Raw genomic sequence first — 17,256 nt, 5'->3', positions numbered from 1 at the left:
AGAGTGACTGGCTGGCACTATGTTTTTATGAATGCGACTAATATTTTATCTATGCTTCAATTAATACTATCTCTAAACTTCTTTTTGAAAAGTGTTTTTTCAATTGCATTCTTCAAAAAGTGAGTTATATATAGTTTAAACTTGTTTCTCTGCTTTAACATGAGACACTTGTTCTCTTTTCAACTAAATTCGTATGTAATTAGTGTAAATTAGGGTAACTAGTGAAAGTACATACTTTTGAACGGAAAATATTGATCATTAAACATACATAAAAATGCTCATACATAAATATAGAATGCAAACATACATAATTACGCAACGCAGAAAATAGTAAGTTTGTTATGATAAATGTGTATTCCTTATGTGCGAAAAGAATATTTTGTCATAATTTGAGAGTTTGAAAAGGAAAAGATTCAATTAATAGTTTTGACTTAGTTAAAAAGCCACCATTATGAATAATAAAATAATAATAAAATAAAAATAATAATAATAATAATTAATAAACAAATAAGGGGGGGGGGGGCAATGATACGATAGTATTCGTGTTTCTAATTACAATTATTAATAATTGTTGCGCTTTCATTAAAAGTTCAAATAATAGAATTGTTTATACAGCTACAGCCCTTTCAGGTTCTGCTATTTTTACATTACTCGAAGCACTATATTCTCACAATTTAAATAGATTCAGGTTTTTTAAATTGAATCATTTTCAAATGCTAGTAGATATGTTTGATATGTTTCTCACTCATAATGTGTTTCCGGTAAAATGCATAAAGTGTTCTCTCTGTTAACCTGCAACTATTAAGTGTTTATCCTAATTGCGTTAATTAATTTTGAAATTAGTGACTTTTTTTCTCTAGTTATTCCATCAGAACCCTACATTTGCTCTTATTTGTGCATTGAATAGTATTTCAAAGTGCTTTTGAAAAGAAAAAAAAACAGCAATTTTCATCCCCGATCTCTCTAAAAAAAAGTGACAAGTGCCAAATTTCCCATTCACTGAACGCCTCCGTGCCAATGGAAAAGTCCCCACGTCTCCCCAATCTTCCCTCTCAGCAGTGGCACGGTCCTCCCAACTTCCGCCTGTGACGTCATCTGCCGGTCGAGTAAGTCCCGAGCGCAGTCTTCCCCTGGCTTAGATGGACGCGAGTTACGGTCGCGATTGCATGTGAGAATCCGCGTGCGGCAGATCCCGATGTGACTCCTGTTATGCTGCACACTATATATTCTGTGGCCGTGAGCGCACTGCCAGCACACTGAATTCACGGTCCGGCAACGCGAGATGCTTGCTGCTGCTGCTGCTGTGGTGGTACCAGAGGGAATGCTTTTTTAATGTTGTACTCGGAACTGGAGACCCGACTTCGATTTGCGAAACCACTGCGGTACCCGACCGGTGGTTACCCAAAACTGTGATTCTGGTTTTTTCTGAGATGCTCAGATATTTGACGCACAAACTTCGTACACAGTCTCTCAATGAAACCGAAACGTACCACGTCAAGGTAAGCGATTTTCAATTTGGTACCACGGGACTGTGCGCTCACAAACATGACACTCACTGACACACGGACATTTTTAAATCACTTTTTTTTTTCTATCTACTCTTCACATCCGAATACACAGCTACTCGGAGACATCGCTGTCATCGCAATTGCTGTAGTATTTTCTTAAAAATCGTTTGCATCTCAGATACAATAGGCTATCTCAAAAAAAAAAAAAAAAAAACTTTTTAGAAATATATTTAGGAAAAATTCCCCTTATGGAAATAAATATCTCTTCCGAACATAATTAAAAAAGATTTTTTTTAATGACATAGTTATTTTTATAAACCGGTTTCTTTCAGGAAGGTCAGCTATTATGCCTTTCATGTGCACGTAATAGCCCCTTTTCACACCCCTGCGCTGTTCGCTTTTTTCAACATTCTTATATAATACTTTCAAAATGGACCTATAGTAGAGCAGTACATTTCAACAGTAGTTTATAACGCATAATTTTAAACAATTTTTCCATCCGAGCATTGGCTGAACTTGTGACACTTAGCAGGATAAAATTCTACTACAGAACGTTAGCATCTTGATCATGATCTGTAGTCAAAAATGTTTGTTTGACACTTGGACATTGGAAATACTGTCATAATTAAATTGGTAGGCTTAGTACGTACTTAATGCACTAGGAAAATGTTTGCTTTAAGGCATTTCAGGAACTGATCGCTAAGACGTTATCTTTTGAGCAGTTTCTACTAGTACGCTTTTTGTCAGTTTTATTGACTTCACTTCCCGTGAAGATTTGAGAGAAAACGTTTTCGCTGATTTGAGCAGTTCTCGTATCGTCTGTAGCGAATTTCGATACTTGGCAATTCTTTTTATAACTTTTGTTTAGTTTTCAAAGTATATGAAAGAGAGTGGATTTTTCAAAGCTTTATTTCGGAATTATCTTTGAAAATATCTCTTTTGCATACTAGGAAACTTTGCTGGTTTTCCATTTTGGCAGCTATGTCTTATTTATATCGCTACTTTCACACTTGGAATTCAAAGAAATGTCGACTTTTGCATCTGTAGGTGCATAAAGCAGTTAGCTGTATTGATCATAATATTTTCTCTTTATTTTTTAAAAATACAGTTCAAAAGATTTGCTTATTGTGTCGGTCAGCATTTGTACCGGCCGTAAAAAATAATAATATTAATAATTGCTAAAACAAATCGTCTTCAGCAATTAAGCCAGTTACCAGCTAAAGTATTACATTTTAAGATTTATTTTTTAAAATTATTTCGGAAAATTCCCTGCCAGTAGTTGCCACATTCAAAAGTTGGAAAGTGCAATAAATATTCTATCAAATCGCAGGTTTGCAACTTTTAAGTTTTTCTCCCCCCCCCCCCTTTTTTTTTTGCTCGATGCACTGAGATTTTCTATGCATTTGTTGATCTTACCGTTGGACATTTTAGAGAATGAGTCTCGAAGTTAACTCGTCGATAAAAATTCTTATTATTTACATTCACTTTCAAGTGTTTTGGAAATTTGAGTTCCTTTTGCGGAATATTAGCGAGAGAAAATCCAAAAAATAAAAAACCAGAAAATAAATTAAAAAGGAAAAAAAAAAGAGAAGGAATCGTACTATTTTATAACTATATTTTCCCCAGTGCAGATCTTAACTTCTCCTGCTCACAGAGTGGCCTTGAGGGAAAATAAGCAGAATTTCGTCGAACGTCATTTCGAACATTGCGTTCGTTTGGATTTGTGTCAGGAATTTTTACGGAGATAAATATTTTTCTGACACTTGTGTTACGTAACTGCCGGTGGAATTCTCTGCCTATATGCTTGTTAATTTAACTGTACATACGAACTACTAAATTTTAATGCGCGATCTTAGAGAAAACTTGATTGCGGAATTAGGTCAAACGAACGATTCTCGAAGAAAATCGTTTAACAACCTTCAGGCTTGAATTTTTTCCCTTTCCATTTTAACTTGTTATGAATGCTTTTTATCGAACTAAGTATCTTGTTTTGCCAAAGAAAAAAAAAACTTAAAGAATTTGTTCTCTGAAGTTCCACGATGCGTCAATGGTTGTTTCAAAGGAACTCCACCTGCGTTGGAACATTACAACAACCATTAATCAACACTCCTACAATGCGGAAAATGAAGATAGAATGTTTCTCGTTGCATCTAGTGAACGATAATTTTTGAACCTTCATGGTTTTCCATTTTGTACCAATTGAAACAATCGAATTTTAATAGAATGAACGATCATTTATGATCAGAACTCTAAACATCGATTGGAAACGATTGAGTTTTTTTGCAGTAGAATATATTTTTCTCGTTTTCACCCTAATGAACTGTATCATTTCTTCTGATGATCGATTTTTCGTGCTTTGAGATTCGACGCTTTACATTTGAGAATTTTCAAAATGGATGGGTACAGAGTGTCTGGTTTTTCTCTTCCGTTGAGAAAATGGTTCTTTGTGTAGCTGAACGCGCTTCATCATCGAAAATAATCTTCTTTATGTTTCGTCACCATGCTTCCCGTTTAGTAATAAAATATTTTTCATTTTTTCTTTCCACAATTAGAGTTTTTGTTAAAAATACGCTTAAACAAATTGCAAAATACATGCATGGACTACTCAAGAACTCTTCAATTTATTCATAAGAGAATTCCCTACCAACTCCCTTCCACAAATTTGGAATTGCATCTTTTTAATATTTTGTACTATTGGATTTATTCAATGTGTTTCATTTTCTCTACATACATCTTGCATTAAGTTTTTTCACTTCATTCTTGATCGAAGAAAAACCTTTTTTTTAAGAAAAAATATTATTTTTAAAATAATCGCAACCGGAACGAGAATTATTTCTGAAGTGTGACAACGTTATTCTTTAGTTTAGATTGAATATTTGTTTTATAATTAAAATTACTTTTTTTGATGCTTTTGATATCAGCGGCCTTTGTTTTTTCGGCGGTGTAATAGAAATATTTTTTACTTTATATTTTTGTTTTGACCTCGTAAATATATGTACTACTTTACCCCATTCACAAAATAGGCATATATATTGATCTTACAATAATAAATTTCAAATGCAAAATTCGTTCCGTTTAAATCTCATTTTAAGAAGATCTGTATTATCTTTATGCATAAAAATTAATATATTTATAAGAGAGAAAGAATTCGAGAGAGAGAGAGAGCGAAAGAAATAGTGCGAAGAACCGTAGATCACGATACTTGTCGTAATAAATAAGATACGGACTTGCAAGGTTTTTTTTTTTTTTTTTTTTTTTCGCATAGCAGGTTTTCAAAATATTTTATCATGTGCTTGTCCATTATTGATTTTAAATTTTTATTGTTAATTGCAAAAAAATCTGTAAAACACGAAAAATTAAAGTCTTAAATATCACGCGTAACAAGTGTCTCCCCCCTCCCCTTTGTTTTAAATGTGTTTATTAGCAATAGAGAAGCAGAATATAGTAATTATCCCCTTAAAATATGAAGTAGAGCACTATAAGTTTTTAAATGTATTTTAAAAAAGCTACTTACAACTGATTAATGTAGATAGAGAAAATGGTCCGCAATCATGTGTATAAATTCATTGTTACCCTTAGTGTGATTTGAAAACTTATTAATTCTTTCATTTCGAAAATAATAATAATAATAATAACATTGCTTGCGCGACTTTTCTTTTGACATACGAAAATTACTAATTTTAAATGTATGGAAGACCTTTTTAGTTTTTCGATTAAAATAATCTTTAAATTCGATCTTAAACGGGAACAATACGGTTCAATTTTTATGATATAATATAATCGCACCAAAATTGACTTATTCAGTGTTACAACTTTGCTACACTTTACTTAGAACTTTTTTCCCAAAAGAAAAGTTAAGTATATACCCGAGTTTTAATACCCGTAATTTTAAATAGGAATAAATCGACGGTAACTAGAAAATGATATTGCATTACATCATTTTACGTATTGTTTTGTCTGGAATAATCGCAGAATATTTTTATTTCATAGAGTATTTTATGTGAGTCAATAAATACGACTCGTGCATTGCTTCTGTCTAACGGCTTAATGATTTGTGCTACTCAACTCGCTCAGAAATTAAAATCGGTGCCACTTTTTTCATGTTCTATCAGAGCTATGAAAATTCGGGTATAAGTTAAAAGTTCCGTTTCTTGTATGAAATTTATCGGTACTCATATTGTCAATTCTTAATATCACCAGATTGTACTGCCGTAGGTAGGTAATGGGTAGTAACTGCAAATTTTTCATTTTTTTTTTGCATTTTTTGTCATCTGTTGTACGTTAGCTTTATTGTACAAACTTGCTTATTTGTTTTCCGCTGAAACAAAAGGCGCGGATAAAACATCTAATTCCAACGTTTTCCTATTTGAATCCAACACAAATTTCTTCAAATATCTCAAAAACTCATTTCTACATATACTGCCGTACAGCAGTGTAGTTGAAGCATTTTTGTTTGTTATTTAAAAGGTGTGATAAAGGTCCCGTCTTTTATCCAAAATGCTATCTTTTGTGGGCTCGATGTTTAGAAATTTCATATCCAAATCACGTATACATTTGACTCTTTCATTGTAATCGACACATTCGATTCGCTATTAGTTTCATTTTTTAGTCATTGCATTCTCATTCCATAAATAGCTACTCGTTTTTTTTATCCCGAAAAATATTTTTATAGTGGTTAATAGTTTGAAGATCCAGTTAATATCTGAACTGAAATCGATTATTTCTTTAATGATTTCTCTTTCCATACCGACAAATGAAATAATTATGCATATTAAGAGCACAGATAATTAGAAATGAAATAATTTTTATTGACTACGGCCTTCGTGTTTTTCGATTCCCTTTTTTATAAATTGATTTTTACGCTTTCTCATTTTTATTTGTTAATTATTTCAAATTTGAAACACAGCGGGAAACATCAGAAGTTATTATAAAGTTACCCTTTGGTCCTGATGCGTTCAATTTCAAAAATAAAATTTAGCACCTGTAGAAATTCGTTGCATCTCATCATTTTCTACGCTTTCTTTAGAAAAGTTCAGTGCGAAAATACATTACTTGAAAATCTGGAAAAGTTGATTTTGAAGTTTAGAGCTTTCTTTCTTTATAGCTTTTTTATTTACGCAATCAATTTTTTGAATATTTCACTGTGGTGCTGTATTAAAGGTGTATGGAAGTTTTAATCGTAAATTTTGTGTGGATTTTATTCTGGCTTCCATGTAAAAAGCAAAAAACAACATTCATTTGATCAAAAATCTCCCTTTTTTTTCCTATATTAACTTCATGTGTACGTTTTACGTTCTTCAGTTGCTCACAAGTTCCATGAGTACTAAACTTTAAGTTCAGTATTAGCAGTAATATTTTCAACCCCGCGACAATCGTATTTCACTCTTTGAAAATCGTAAATACGCCTCAAAAATTCAGTCATGCGTATTTTTACGCTTTCTATTTTAAGTAAAAGTTCAGCATAGTGTAAAATCGGCGAAAAAAAGCAACTTGAATTTTCAAAATATCACACTTGAATATTTTTATTTCTTTTTACATTTAAAATGTTAAACATTTAATGAATGTTTAACATTTAAAATGTTGACCATTTTAAAGGTTAAACATTCAAAACAGTACACCTCTTTTTCCGTCCCATCTTCTATCTCATGCTTAGAAAGCTATGTTAGATTATTAGATGATGATACTATTCTGTTTCATATATTTCACCCCTCTAAAGGAGCAAGAGGGCAAAGTAGTATTTTCGCATCCTGAAAAAAAAATATAGCAATGTTTCTGAGTGTTCGCAAACATTCTTATAGTTGAAATAAAAATGAACGTCTTTAATTCTGTGTAGAAACTGAAGCATTGCTGAATCTTTCTGTTCCACGTAGAGTGACAGAAATGGAATATGGCAAGTGTATTCAACTTTTCAAGTTTTGGAACTCTTAGAGCTTACTGTTTTCTTGAATGATCCTTGAAAAAAAATTTATATCTTAAGTTTTATCGTGCTAGAATTTATAAAATTATTGTTGCATCTTTATTTTAGCACAATACAAACATCTTAACGAGATTATTAAATGAATAGGTAGTTCTTTTTTCTTTTTTTTTTTTAAATTTTTTAAATATATAATGAACAAAAAGCTACAATAATTTCAGACAAATGAATAATAATAATTTTAAAAAATTTAAAAAAGAAAAAAAGACTCATATTTGATAATTTTTGTTGCACAGTATGTTTTACGTCTGGAACCTTGTTATCCTATTTATAAAATATTTATTTATATTTAATTTTGAAAACTAACCGCCTTTAAGAATTCGAACTTTTATTTATTTTTTTTCAATTAAATTTTACTGAAATTTTCGCTTTTTGATAAGTCAAAAGCTTTCACTTTCGGAACCCCCGTCAAAGTTCCACGGAACCCTACTGTTCCGCGGAACCCAGGTTGAAGACCTCTGGGAAACGGCAAAAAGATGCCACAGCTTCCTCTTTGCTATCTAATCATCTGTTGATTAGAAATTCGATCTTAGTTATCATTCGCAAACGAACAGCTTTTCCCCCCTTTATCGAATCGTACACGTTCGAGCTCGTTGAGGTTTGCTTTTCTTTCTTCTTCCGCTCGTTATGCGGTCATTCGCACAGCGGCGGTTTTCATACGCTACTAGCCCAAAAGTAAAACTAAAACGTGCTCCCGATTGTATGCTCTGTTAGTTTTTTCACAGATATTCCGCTTAATCGGATAGCTATTCGATTGGGTGAAAGTTGATTTGGTCTGAACTCTTTTGTTCGCAGGAAGCCTTCACTTATCGCATTAGTGATGAAAATGTATTACAACCGCTTCCTTTCTGAAAGTCGCGGTTTTTGATTTTTTTTTCTTTTCTTCTTATTCTCTTCGTTGATTTAGTGAGTGTATTCAATGCGCAAAGGGGGAAATTCATTGACACCATTGCGTTGTAAGAAATCAGAAAATATGTAGCAAATATGTTTTAATAATAATGAATGACTTATTTCTCGAAATTCGTAAGAAATTTGAATATTATTTTTTTGCTATTAAATATTTTCTGATGCGCGGAGTTGTTAAGAAAGCATTTGAATGCTCTATTTCATTGACGCTATTGCGAAATCTTTGTTCCGAGAAAACAAGAAGGTTTAGAAAATATAATTTTGAATAAAAACAAATGTCTTATGTCGCGAACTTCGCAATTTTAATATTATTTTCTGCTAGTATTAATATTTTTGATACAAGTTGTTATGAATGTAATTAAAAACGCTAATTCACTGACAAGTCACGTAACAAGAAATTAGAGAAAAAATGTACTAAGTATATTTTAATAATAATAAATACTTTTTTTTACGAAATATATCAAAGAACTTTATTTTTTTTTCCTAATAATAAATATGTTCGATACGAGGAGTTTTTTTAGAAAATGGAATTAAATTCATAATATCATATCATTTTGATTGGCTATTGCGAAATCCTTGTTACAAGAAACCAGAAAAAGTGCAACAAATATTTTATTAATAACAAATGAATTATGCTTCTTAAGTAATTTAAATATTATTTTTTGCTAATAAATATATTTGATGGTAAGAATTGTCAAAAATGCAATTATATGCGTTGCTATATTTTTGCTTAAATTAAACTTCATCTTTATTCTTATTTTTCACTTACTTTTAAATAGTATTAAAGCTTTTCAGTAAATCTTGGAAATCTGTGTAGTCTTCTTCGTAAGTTTTATTGTAACGTCCTTACAATATAGAATGTGCATTCATAACAATTTTCGAACGATATTCTAACGAACTATGTCGCAGGATTCGATAAAGCTAATAAATCTTGTTGCATGTATATTTATTTAATATAAAGTGTGCCTATATTTCATTATTCAAGATCAAAATTGTCTTTTAAAACGCAGTGCAGTAGTAAAATCAAATGTTGCATCACAGACTTTTTTAAATAATCTGTAACATTTTCTTGAGTTTTGAATACTACCAAACTCTCCTTTTTTAAAAAAAAATTCTTTAAATGTATTTCAGAATTTTCGCGCAAGCTTCTTTATATGATCTTCCAATGCATAGTAATATCGAGCATTAAAATTTATAAGAGATATATATGCAAACTCATGAGCATTTGAAACAAACGAATAAAACAAACAAAAACCAATGAGCTTGATTTTAAATATACTTCTCCATTGCTCCTAAGAAAAAACGCATAGTTTTGCTGCTATTATTTTTTTAATCGATATCATACGAACGGATCATTTTCAGTTTAATAAGTTCTAATAATTTTAATTCTGAGTATTATGAAACCTTTTTTCCCAACATTTAAATTTATTCAAACAGCTGAAAACAATTCAACAGATCTATGGTAAAAGTCTAAAGAATATTAATTTAACATCTGATATAGCATTTAACATTAGTTAAAAATAATAATTTATTTTGGAAATATTTACCAGTAAATTTGAAAACTAGATATACATCGGCTGCCAATTCGCAACTCCAGAGCTCGAATACGTTACCTTGCGGTGATTAACAATACTAAAGAAAAAGGTAAAACATTATATTCCACGTGTTTTCTTTGGGGTAAATTACTGATTTCAGACAGTTTGTGGTGTAATGTAATTTCAGAACAATAGACAAGAAAGCTTTCCACAAATGCAATGAAAAATTACTGCCATTCACTAAGCGTCAAAGCTAGTTATAAGTTACGGCATTTGTTTATTTTACCTTTTTCATCCGCCATTAGACAGTGGCTGCAGTGCCCGCTATAGTTTATTGGAGTTGCGAATTGTCTGTAAAGATATCGTATTAACTTCAATTTAGCAATCAAAATTGCCGTTTTCAACCAAATTTGAGACTTGATATGTTGTTGTTTTATAAGCTCTCTCATCAATGATTGGAGCAATATATAGTTTTGCAAAGCACAGCATAGGTTTTCGTTTGCATGATTGTCTTTTCGAGACAATATGTTTATACAAAAAAAAGACAAAAAAAAAAAAAAAAGAACGGAACAAAATGACGGCGTTGTATAGTTTGCACGTTTTGTTGATTCCGAGAGAGATCTTTTCGAAAATAGTTTACGTTTTGTACAAGGCATTACCTTTTTATCTTTTTTTTTATCTCTGTTTCCTTTTAAATTGTTTTTGAAACGTGGAAGATATTTTTCAGCGGAAGCATACATAACAAATGTTTAGTTGAAAATCCTGTTTGTAGTTCTGCCTTATTTTTGCATATCCGCTCCACTTTTAAAATTCATATTCGATTTTGCAGATTTTTTTTTCTTTCCTTGAACTTACTTGTAATTTCTTATACTCCTATATATTGAGAGAATGTTCTTATATTGACGAAACAGTGGATTTTATTTTTTCCAGCATACATGTTTGAATTTGTGGAATTTTTCGTTCGACAGTGCGCGACATTCCATGTTTGCTTGTGACGTCACAGAAAGAAACCGTATGATCATTCTAATGCATGAAATATTTGAGCTGAACTCGAAGCCGGTTCCATCCAGCTGGTTCTAGTTCTAGCTCGTTAATTTCTGAAAATATCATCTCGAAAGATTTTTGTGCTGTGAAACTAACGCGTACATTCGCTGGAATGCTTTAATTATGTTTGTATTGTACATCGATGATTTTAAATTTTCTATCATTTCGTCTAAATTAATCAAACTGTTGCCAATTTATTTTTAAAACTTGTTATAATGTCAGAATTATTATTTGGATTATGATCTACTATTTCAAACGAATGATTTAAAATTTAATCCGATGAAAATAAATGTTGACAAACACGAAAATGCTTATAATTTGTTCGTCATATCAATTATTTTCAGTAAATTCCATCTTTTCATTTAACATGTTGTTTGACAAAGTTTTTTTTTTTTTTTTTTTTTTTTTGTAAGAATTAAGGGGTTGCCGGTGATTTTTTCTAAAAGTGAAAAAGGAAGTTCTAACTGAAATATAAAGACCTTTTTATTTACTCCGACTTGTAGTCTAAGAATTTCTCAATATATTTGCCGTTAGAATCACGAATATAACTAAAGCAAACGGTACAGTAACGGTAATAAAAATTTGAATGTATAGAAAATTATAGATAGACGTCGTGTGTCGCTTCCGGTCAACAAGTTTTTTTTCTTTTTAAATCAAATTATGTCACATGAAGTCCCCGGTCAACAATGCTTAAACACATCTTTTGTGAAACTCGTATGTATCTTTTTTACACTTTGAATAATTTTTTTTAACATCTTTCACTTCGAAAACGGAAAAAAAATCTATAGATATAACACCTTAACAAATTAATTTTTTTCGTTTATTTCATAATTTTATTTTAGTAAACGAGTTTAGTTTTGTAAGATTTTGGTCACAGATATTCTAGAATGTTCAATATTCCCTCAAGTTATTTATTTCTTAATAACGATCTAAATTGGAACTTCTATAAAATCTTGAAAAGCTATTTTAAAACGGGGAAAAAACAGGTTATAACATGTAAAACGGAGATTTCATATTTTTAAACTTTAGAAATTAGCAACAAGTGTTATAAGAGGGAGAAAACTTCTCAGTACACACCTATATATATATGTATGTACATATTTTTTGTTTGTTTGTTCATGACGTAGTTTATGTTTATAATTTTATGTGTAGATTACAACATGGAAGTGAATACAACAGTAAGGAATTGCAGCATAATATCAAATGTTTTTACGTACACTGAATTTCATCTAGTAAACTTTACGTAATTGCTTTTGTGTGCGGAGAAAATTTTACAATGTATTATGAATGAACTCTTGCTTCTGAAAATAGAACTTTTGCTTGTTTTGTCGTTAATTAAAATAGTTTTGTTTTACTTTCTTTTTCTACCACGTCTAAACACTTTTTTTCTCAATTTGTGTGCTAATTTCTTTCAGGGTTATTTTTTCTATAGATATAAATTTTGAGGATGCTTTCGCATTGTTGACTAAAATTTATTATTTTTAGTATTTTCATCATTTATTTTAAATGTATTTATTCTGGAAAATTGATGCAATTTCCGTGAAAATTGTTCTTTTATATTATTTTTTTGAATAAGCTTTTAAAGAAAAATTTAAACGTAAATTATATCAATGTGCTATAATGAATGAAATTTAATGTGTATTTGCAAATGTGCGTTGTATTAAAACATTTGAACAGGCTAATTTAATACCTTTTTACCTTCAACGTATTATAAAAACGTTACTAGCAAAAAAACATATATTTAATTTTTCATACAAGATTTACCTTTTGAAACAATTTCCAATAACACAGTTCAAAAAAATGGTTTTTATTGTATCATTACGTTATACTGTATGAGATTAAAAGCGTTCGCAAATTTGCATTTTATTAAATCATGAAACAGGACTATCTAACCGACACCTTTCCCCTTCAACGTATTTCAATAATGGAACTAGCTGCAAGCATAAACTTCTCTCTTTCCAGTCTAAATTAACTTTTTTGAGTATAGTTTCAAAGAGAAATTCAAACTTAAATTATTTATTGTTACATTATTCTGTATGAAATTTATGCAAATGTGCATTGTATAAAAACATAAAATAGGGTTATCTAATACCTTTTTACCTTCAACGTATTATAAAAACGCTACAAGCAACAAGTATATATTTCACTTTTCAGACGGTTTTAGTACTGCAAAAAGAAACTACATTTTTGTTTCATTCTATTCCCGCTGGATTTTAAACTAGCATTATTCAAATGCTTCTCCACTTGCAGCAATCGATCGCAGAAAGCAGTCGGCATCGTAACTTCTATATAATTCGGTATAGCTAGAGAATAGTCGACTTTTCTCGCCGTATTCCAATTTTCGGAGGGAAATTTTGCGCAATGTGTTTCTAAATTTGAAAATATGTATCTTTTAAAGTTGCTACTTTCACAGACAGTTTTTGTGTGACAAATAATCGCTCATTTTTTACACAAAATAGTAGCAATTTCGTGCTGACTTTTTTTTTTTTTTTTTAACCAGTAAGTTTTTGGCTAATGCTTGTTTGGTAATAATAGAGATTAATATGTTACGCAATCGAATACTGTTTACTTCTAGAGCTTACGAATTACCTTGTAAAATCAAATAAAAAAGTAGCATTTTTCGTTGGCATCGTAAACAACGAATTTAAACGTATTTCGTTGGAAATAAATACTGTATTTCCTGGCCACATGGGGACTTTTTTTAACTCTAAAGTATGCATGTTAAAAATTCAGGAAATGTTCAGGCCAACATTCCAATAAATTGAGGTGTTTACGGTACGGAGAATTTTTTTTACGTCCTAAAAGTAAACGATTATACCGCCAATTGACACTTTTTGTGGTGCACAGTTCAAAACATATTGTCCATTTTTTAGGCTTAATTTGCCTTTCGGCATTTCGGTTAAATCGCAAGACTATGGATGTCGAGAGCAAGTGAATCAAATTCCGCACTTAGTATCCGTTTAATCATCACAGCTGCCCAACTACACATACGATGCAACTTTTTAATTTTCTCTTATCGTAAAAATTTACATTGAACCACGATTTTACGATAAAAGACACTGTCAACCAGGGTGCTGCGGAGTCAGAATTGAACTGATTTTGAGGTAAAAGAGTCGGGTTTGGGAGTCGAAGGCTTTAAATTCCAAGAGTCGGAGTCCGCATTTGTCCACAACTCTGTCATAGCTAACGAGTTAAGAATCGTAGTCGGAGTTGAAGGGTTTTAAACTTCAGGAGTCGGAGCTGGGGTCAGTCAATTTCCATGGCGACGGCAGGTCCGCACCCCTGCGACCAACATGAATACCTAATCTTTTTACCGTACATTTTCAAGATTGTTTTCACAGTGGGTCAAGTCATCTTACGTCAAATAGACTGATGCTATAAATTTGTTATAATATTCGATGGCAGATTCACTTTTTCCCAGGGATGTGGAGTCGGGGTCAGAGTCTAAGAGTCGGAGTCGAACTGATTTTGGAGTAAGGAGTCGGAGTCGGGAGTCGACGGTAAAAAAAATTCAAGATCCTTAGTCGATCATTTTCCCGCAAAGTCTGTAATTCTTCCAATGCTTGTGGAGTCGGATTCGGACTGATTTGTGGGTCAAAGAGCCGGAGTCGGTCATTTTTACTCCGGTTCCGCAGCCCTGTTTTTTCCGCATTACCTACGGTCAATTGTTTTTGCTTTTCTTCAAAATTTCGTTATCATTGCTTTGAGCCTTGAAAATATGAAAATCGCGTATGATTAGCAGTAATTTTAGTCAGCGTAAATTTCTGGATATCTGCAAAGAATGAAAAGTTGATAAATTTTCCGTCAATAGCTCGGATTTTTACTACATAAAATGTTACAATCAAAATGGTTACTAAGCTTATTTTCTCTCTAACCCAAATATCTTTCGTAAACTATAAGGTAATTATCTCAGTGCACATTTTGTTCCTTTGCGTCTGATCCAACAATTTCTGTGTAAATTCTAATTTGATGAAAAATAGTGTACCATTTACACCTTAATGACTGATCCAAGTACTTTTTTGTGTCAATTCTTACTTGAAAAATACTGCGTTCTTGGCGCTGATTCGTCGCATCCAAGTAGTTTTCGTAACTTCAAACTTGATAAATCACTATGCGGTTAACTCAAGTGCTTTTCGTTATTTCTAACTTGATGAGTCACTGTTCGTCTTTTATTCCGGTTTTTCTGATCTAAATAGTGTTCGTAAATTATTACCTGATGAACCGCAGTACGTCTTTTGCGCCAATTCGACTCATAGGTCGGGAAGTACGATAATTCGATAATGGAGTGGAAAGATTTTTTAGGTGTAAGTAGAATCATTTATTTTTTGCCCTCCAGACGGGATATTTATCAATTTTAGGCTTCTGTACCTGTAATAATAAAAAATGGCTTTTTTTTTTTCAAATAAAGCTTATGAAAGACTAATACACTCATAGTTCCAAGCCGTTCGAGGGGAAAAAGAAACCGTTGACGAAAAAGAAAAATGCATCTTTTGCTTTTTGAGCAATTTTTCAATTGCGTTTTAATTCTTTAGTATTCATGTAAGTATGAATTCATTATAGATGTAAATAATGTTTCAGTAGCGGTTAAATATACCAGTTACATTCTGGAACGTCGGTTGAAGAATGTTTGTAAAAAATAAATATATATATTTTTTAATCCAAAATTAAAATTTGTACGGTTTGGAGCGTTCTAGGTTAAAAAAATTCCGTAATGCCTTTTTCCGTGCAATCAAGTACGAGTACTTCACCTCCTTACTGAGTTTGGTGAAGATCTCGTGAAAATGTAGATTTGTAAGAGGAACATGTTTCCGAACACACGCACAATCTGCTTTACTTGTTAGATCAAATGCTTCGTTTGAGAATTTGTTGAAACTTTGTATGCATACCAAATTTCAATTAAGTTCGTTCAAGAAAAATTCATATATGTATTGAAAAGACTGCTACTTGGGAGTCCTAAGTCCCCCACCCCCTTGGGAGTCCTAGTCACCCCCTAGTCCTGCTTAGCTAGGAAAAGACAGATTTGAACTACTCTTGTTGAAGTGAGGTCTCCATATGGAGAGGAGTCCAACTTTGGCCTCGATAGATGGCTGCTCCATCTTTATGCGTTCAGCAAATTTTTAAAGGAGGAAGGAGTGTATCCAGGAAATTTGCACCCAAGGTAACTTCTAGCGACCGACCACTGGGCTTTCGCACTCACGGATTGTATGCTTCTCTAGCAGCGTCTTGATCCGAACAGGAAACCATCTGATCGTGCCCTTTCCACTTAGCTACCGACGATTTTGGTCGTCATAATCAATTTTATGTGAAAAAAAAATTTATTTTTTCATAAAAACAGTACCGGAACAGCGTTCCGGTGCGTTGCGGCACCAAATTACCTCTCATGAAAACATATGTACACAAGATAATATCTGTGCACACAAGCATTTATCTATTTACTTCGGAGTTTCGGATGGAAAAAATCAGGTTATAGGAAGTGCTTTCAAACTGAAATTTACTGCACGCAGGGTATTGTTATAATTTAGATCGCAGCAGATAATATAACAAGTTTGTGCACTGTGTTGCTCTAAGTTAAAAAAAGTACCTAATGGCAATATTACTTGCTCAATGGTTCTTGAGAGCATGTATTGCAATATTTGCATGCAGAGCTAGCGTGACGTTCTTCTTTATAAAACGATCCATTGGTTAGAACTGCCTTAACTATTCCATTTTGATAACCTGTAGTATTGATCTTAAGCGACATAACGCAAAGATCTTTTTGTATCTTTTGTTGAATGTCATATTTGGCTGTTTTTGCCTGTCACGCTTTAAAATTCGTTTCGTAGTTGAACGAACTTTTTACAGTGCATATTCATTAGTAAAAACAGATACCTATTGTTAGTGCTGGTTTTCAAAATTGTGTTGACTATTTTGATGTGTTTGTATGAAAATCATATAACTAGCTCAGTCAGTATACAAGATTGGAATAGTCGGGAAAACTGGAAATTTCGGAAGAATTTTTTCCCCCGTTTTTTAAAGATTAATTTCCGTTCGAGAAAAATCAAAACTTTCTAAAACGTAGTTGTGTATTCAAAAAATTATAACATTTAGATTCCAATGCTTTTTTTGTTGAAATATTATAATATGTTCAGTATCCACAAGGAAAACATTCACTAAAATGTAGTTTTGTGTAACAAACATACATAAACACGCACAATCTGATTTATTTGTTTGTTCAAATGCTTTGTTTGTGAATTTGTTAAAGCTTTGATATCAAACTATGCTCGTTTCGCTCGGAAACCCCCGTTAATAA

The 17,256-nt window shown here is 31.9% G+C and overlaps 1 protein-coding gene across 1 annotated transcript in view; it reads left to right on the top strand.

The window, feature by feature from the left end:
- The first annotated feature begins 1,150 nt into the window (after positions 1 to 1,150).
- LOC129222798 (uncharacterized) overlaps positions 1,151 to 17,256 on the top strand; it is a 131,729-nt gene continuing 115,623 nt past the window's right edge. The window contains exon 1 of the mRNA XM_054857343.1: positions 1,151 to 1,499. Coding sequence (XP_054713318.1) covers positions 1,431 to 1,499 — 69 coding nt within the window. The 5' untranslated portion in view covers positions 1,151 to 1,430. The remainder of the gene's footprint in view (positions 1,500 to 17,256) is intronic.

Source organism: Uloborus diversus, chromosome 5, assembly GCF_026930045.1.
Source record: "Uloborus diversus isolate 005 chromosome 5, Udiv.v.3.1, whole genome shotgun sequence".
Lineage (NCBI taxonomy): Eukaryota > Metazoa > Arthropoda > Arachnida > Araneae > Uloboridae > Uloborus > Uloborus diversus.
The sequence above is the reverse complement of the archived record's forward strand: the minus strand, read 5'-3'. Positions and strand labels throughout refer to the sequence as shown.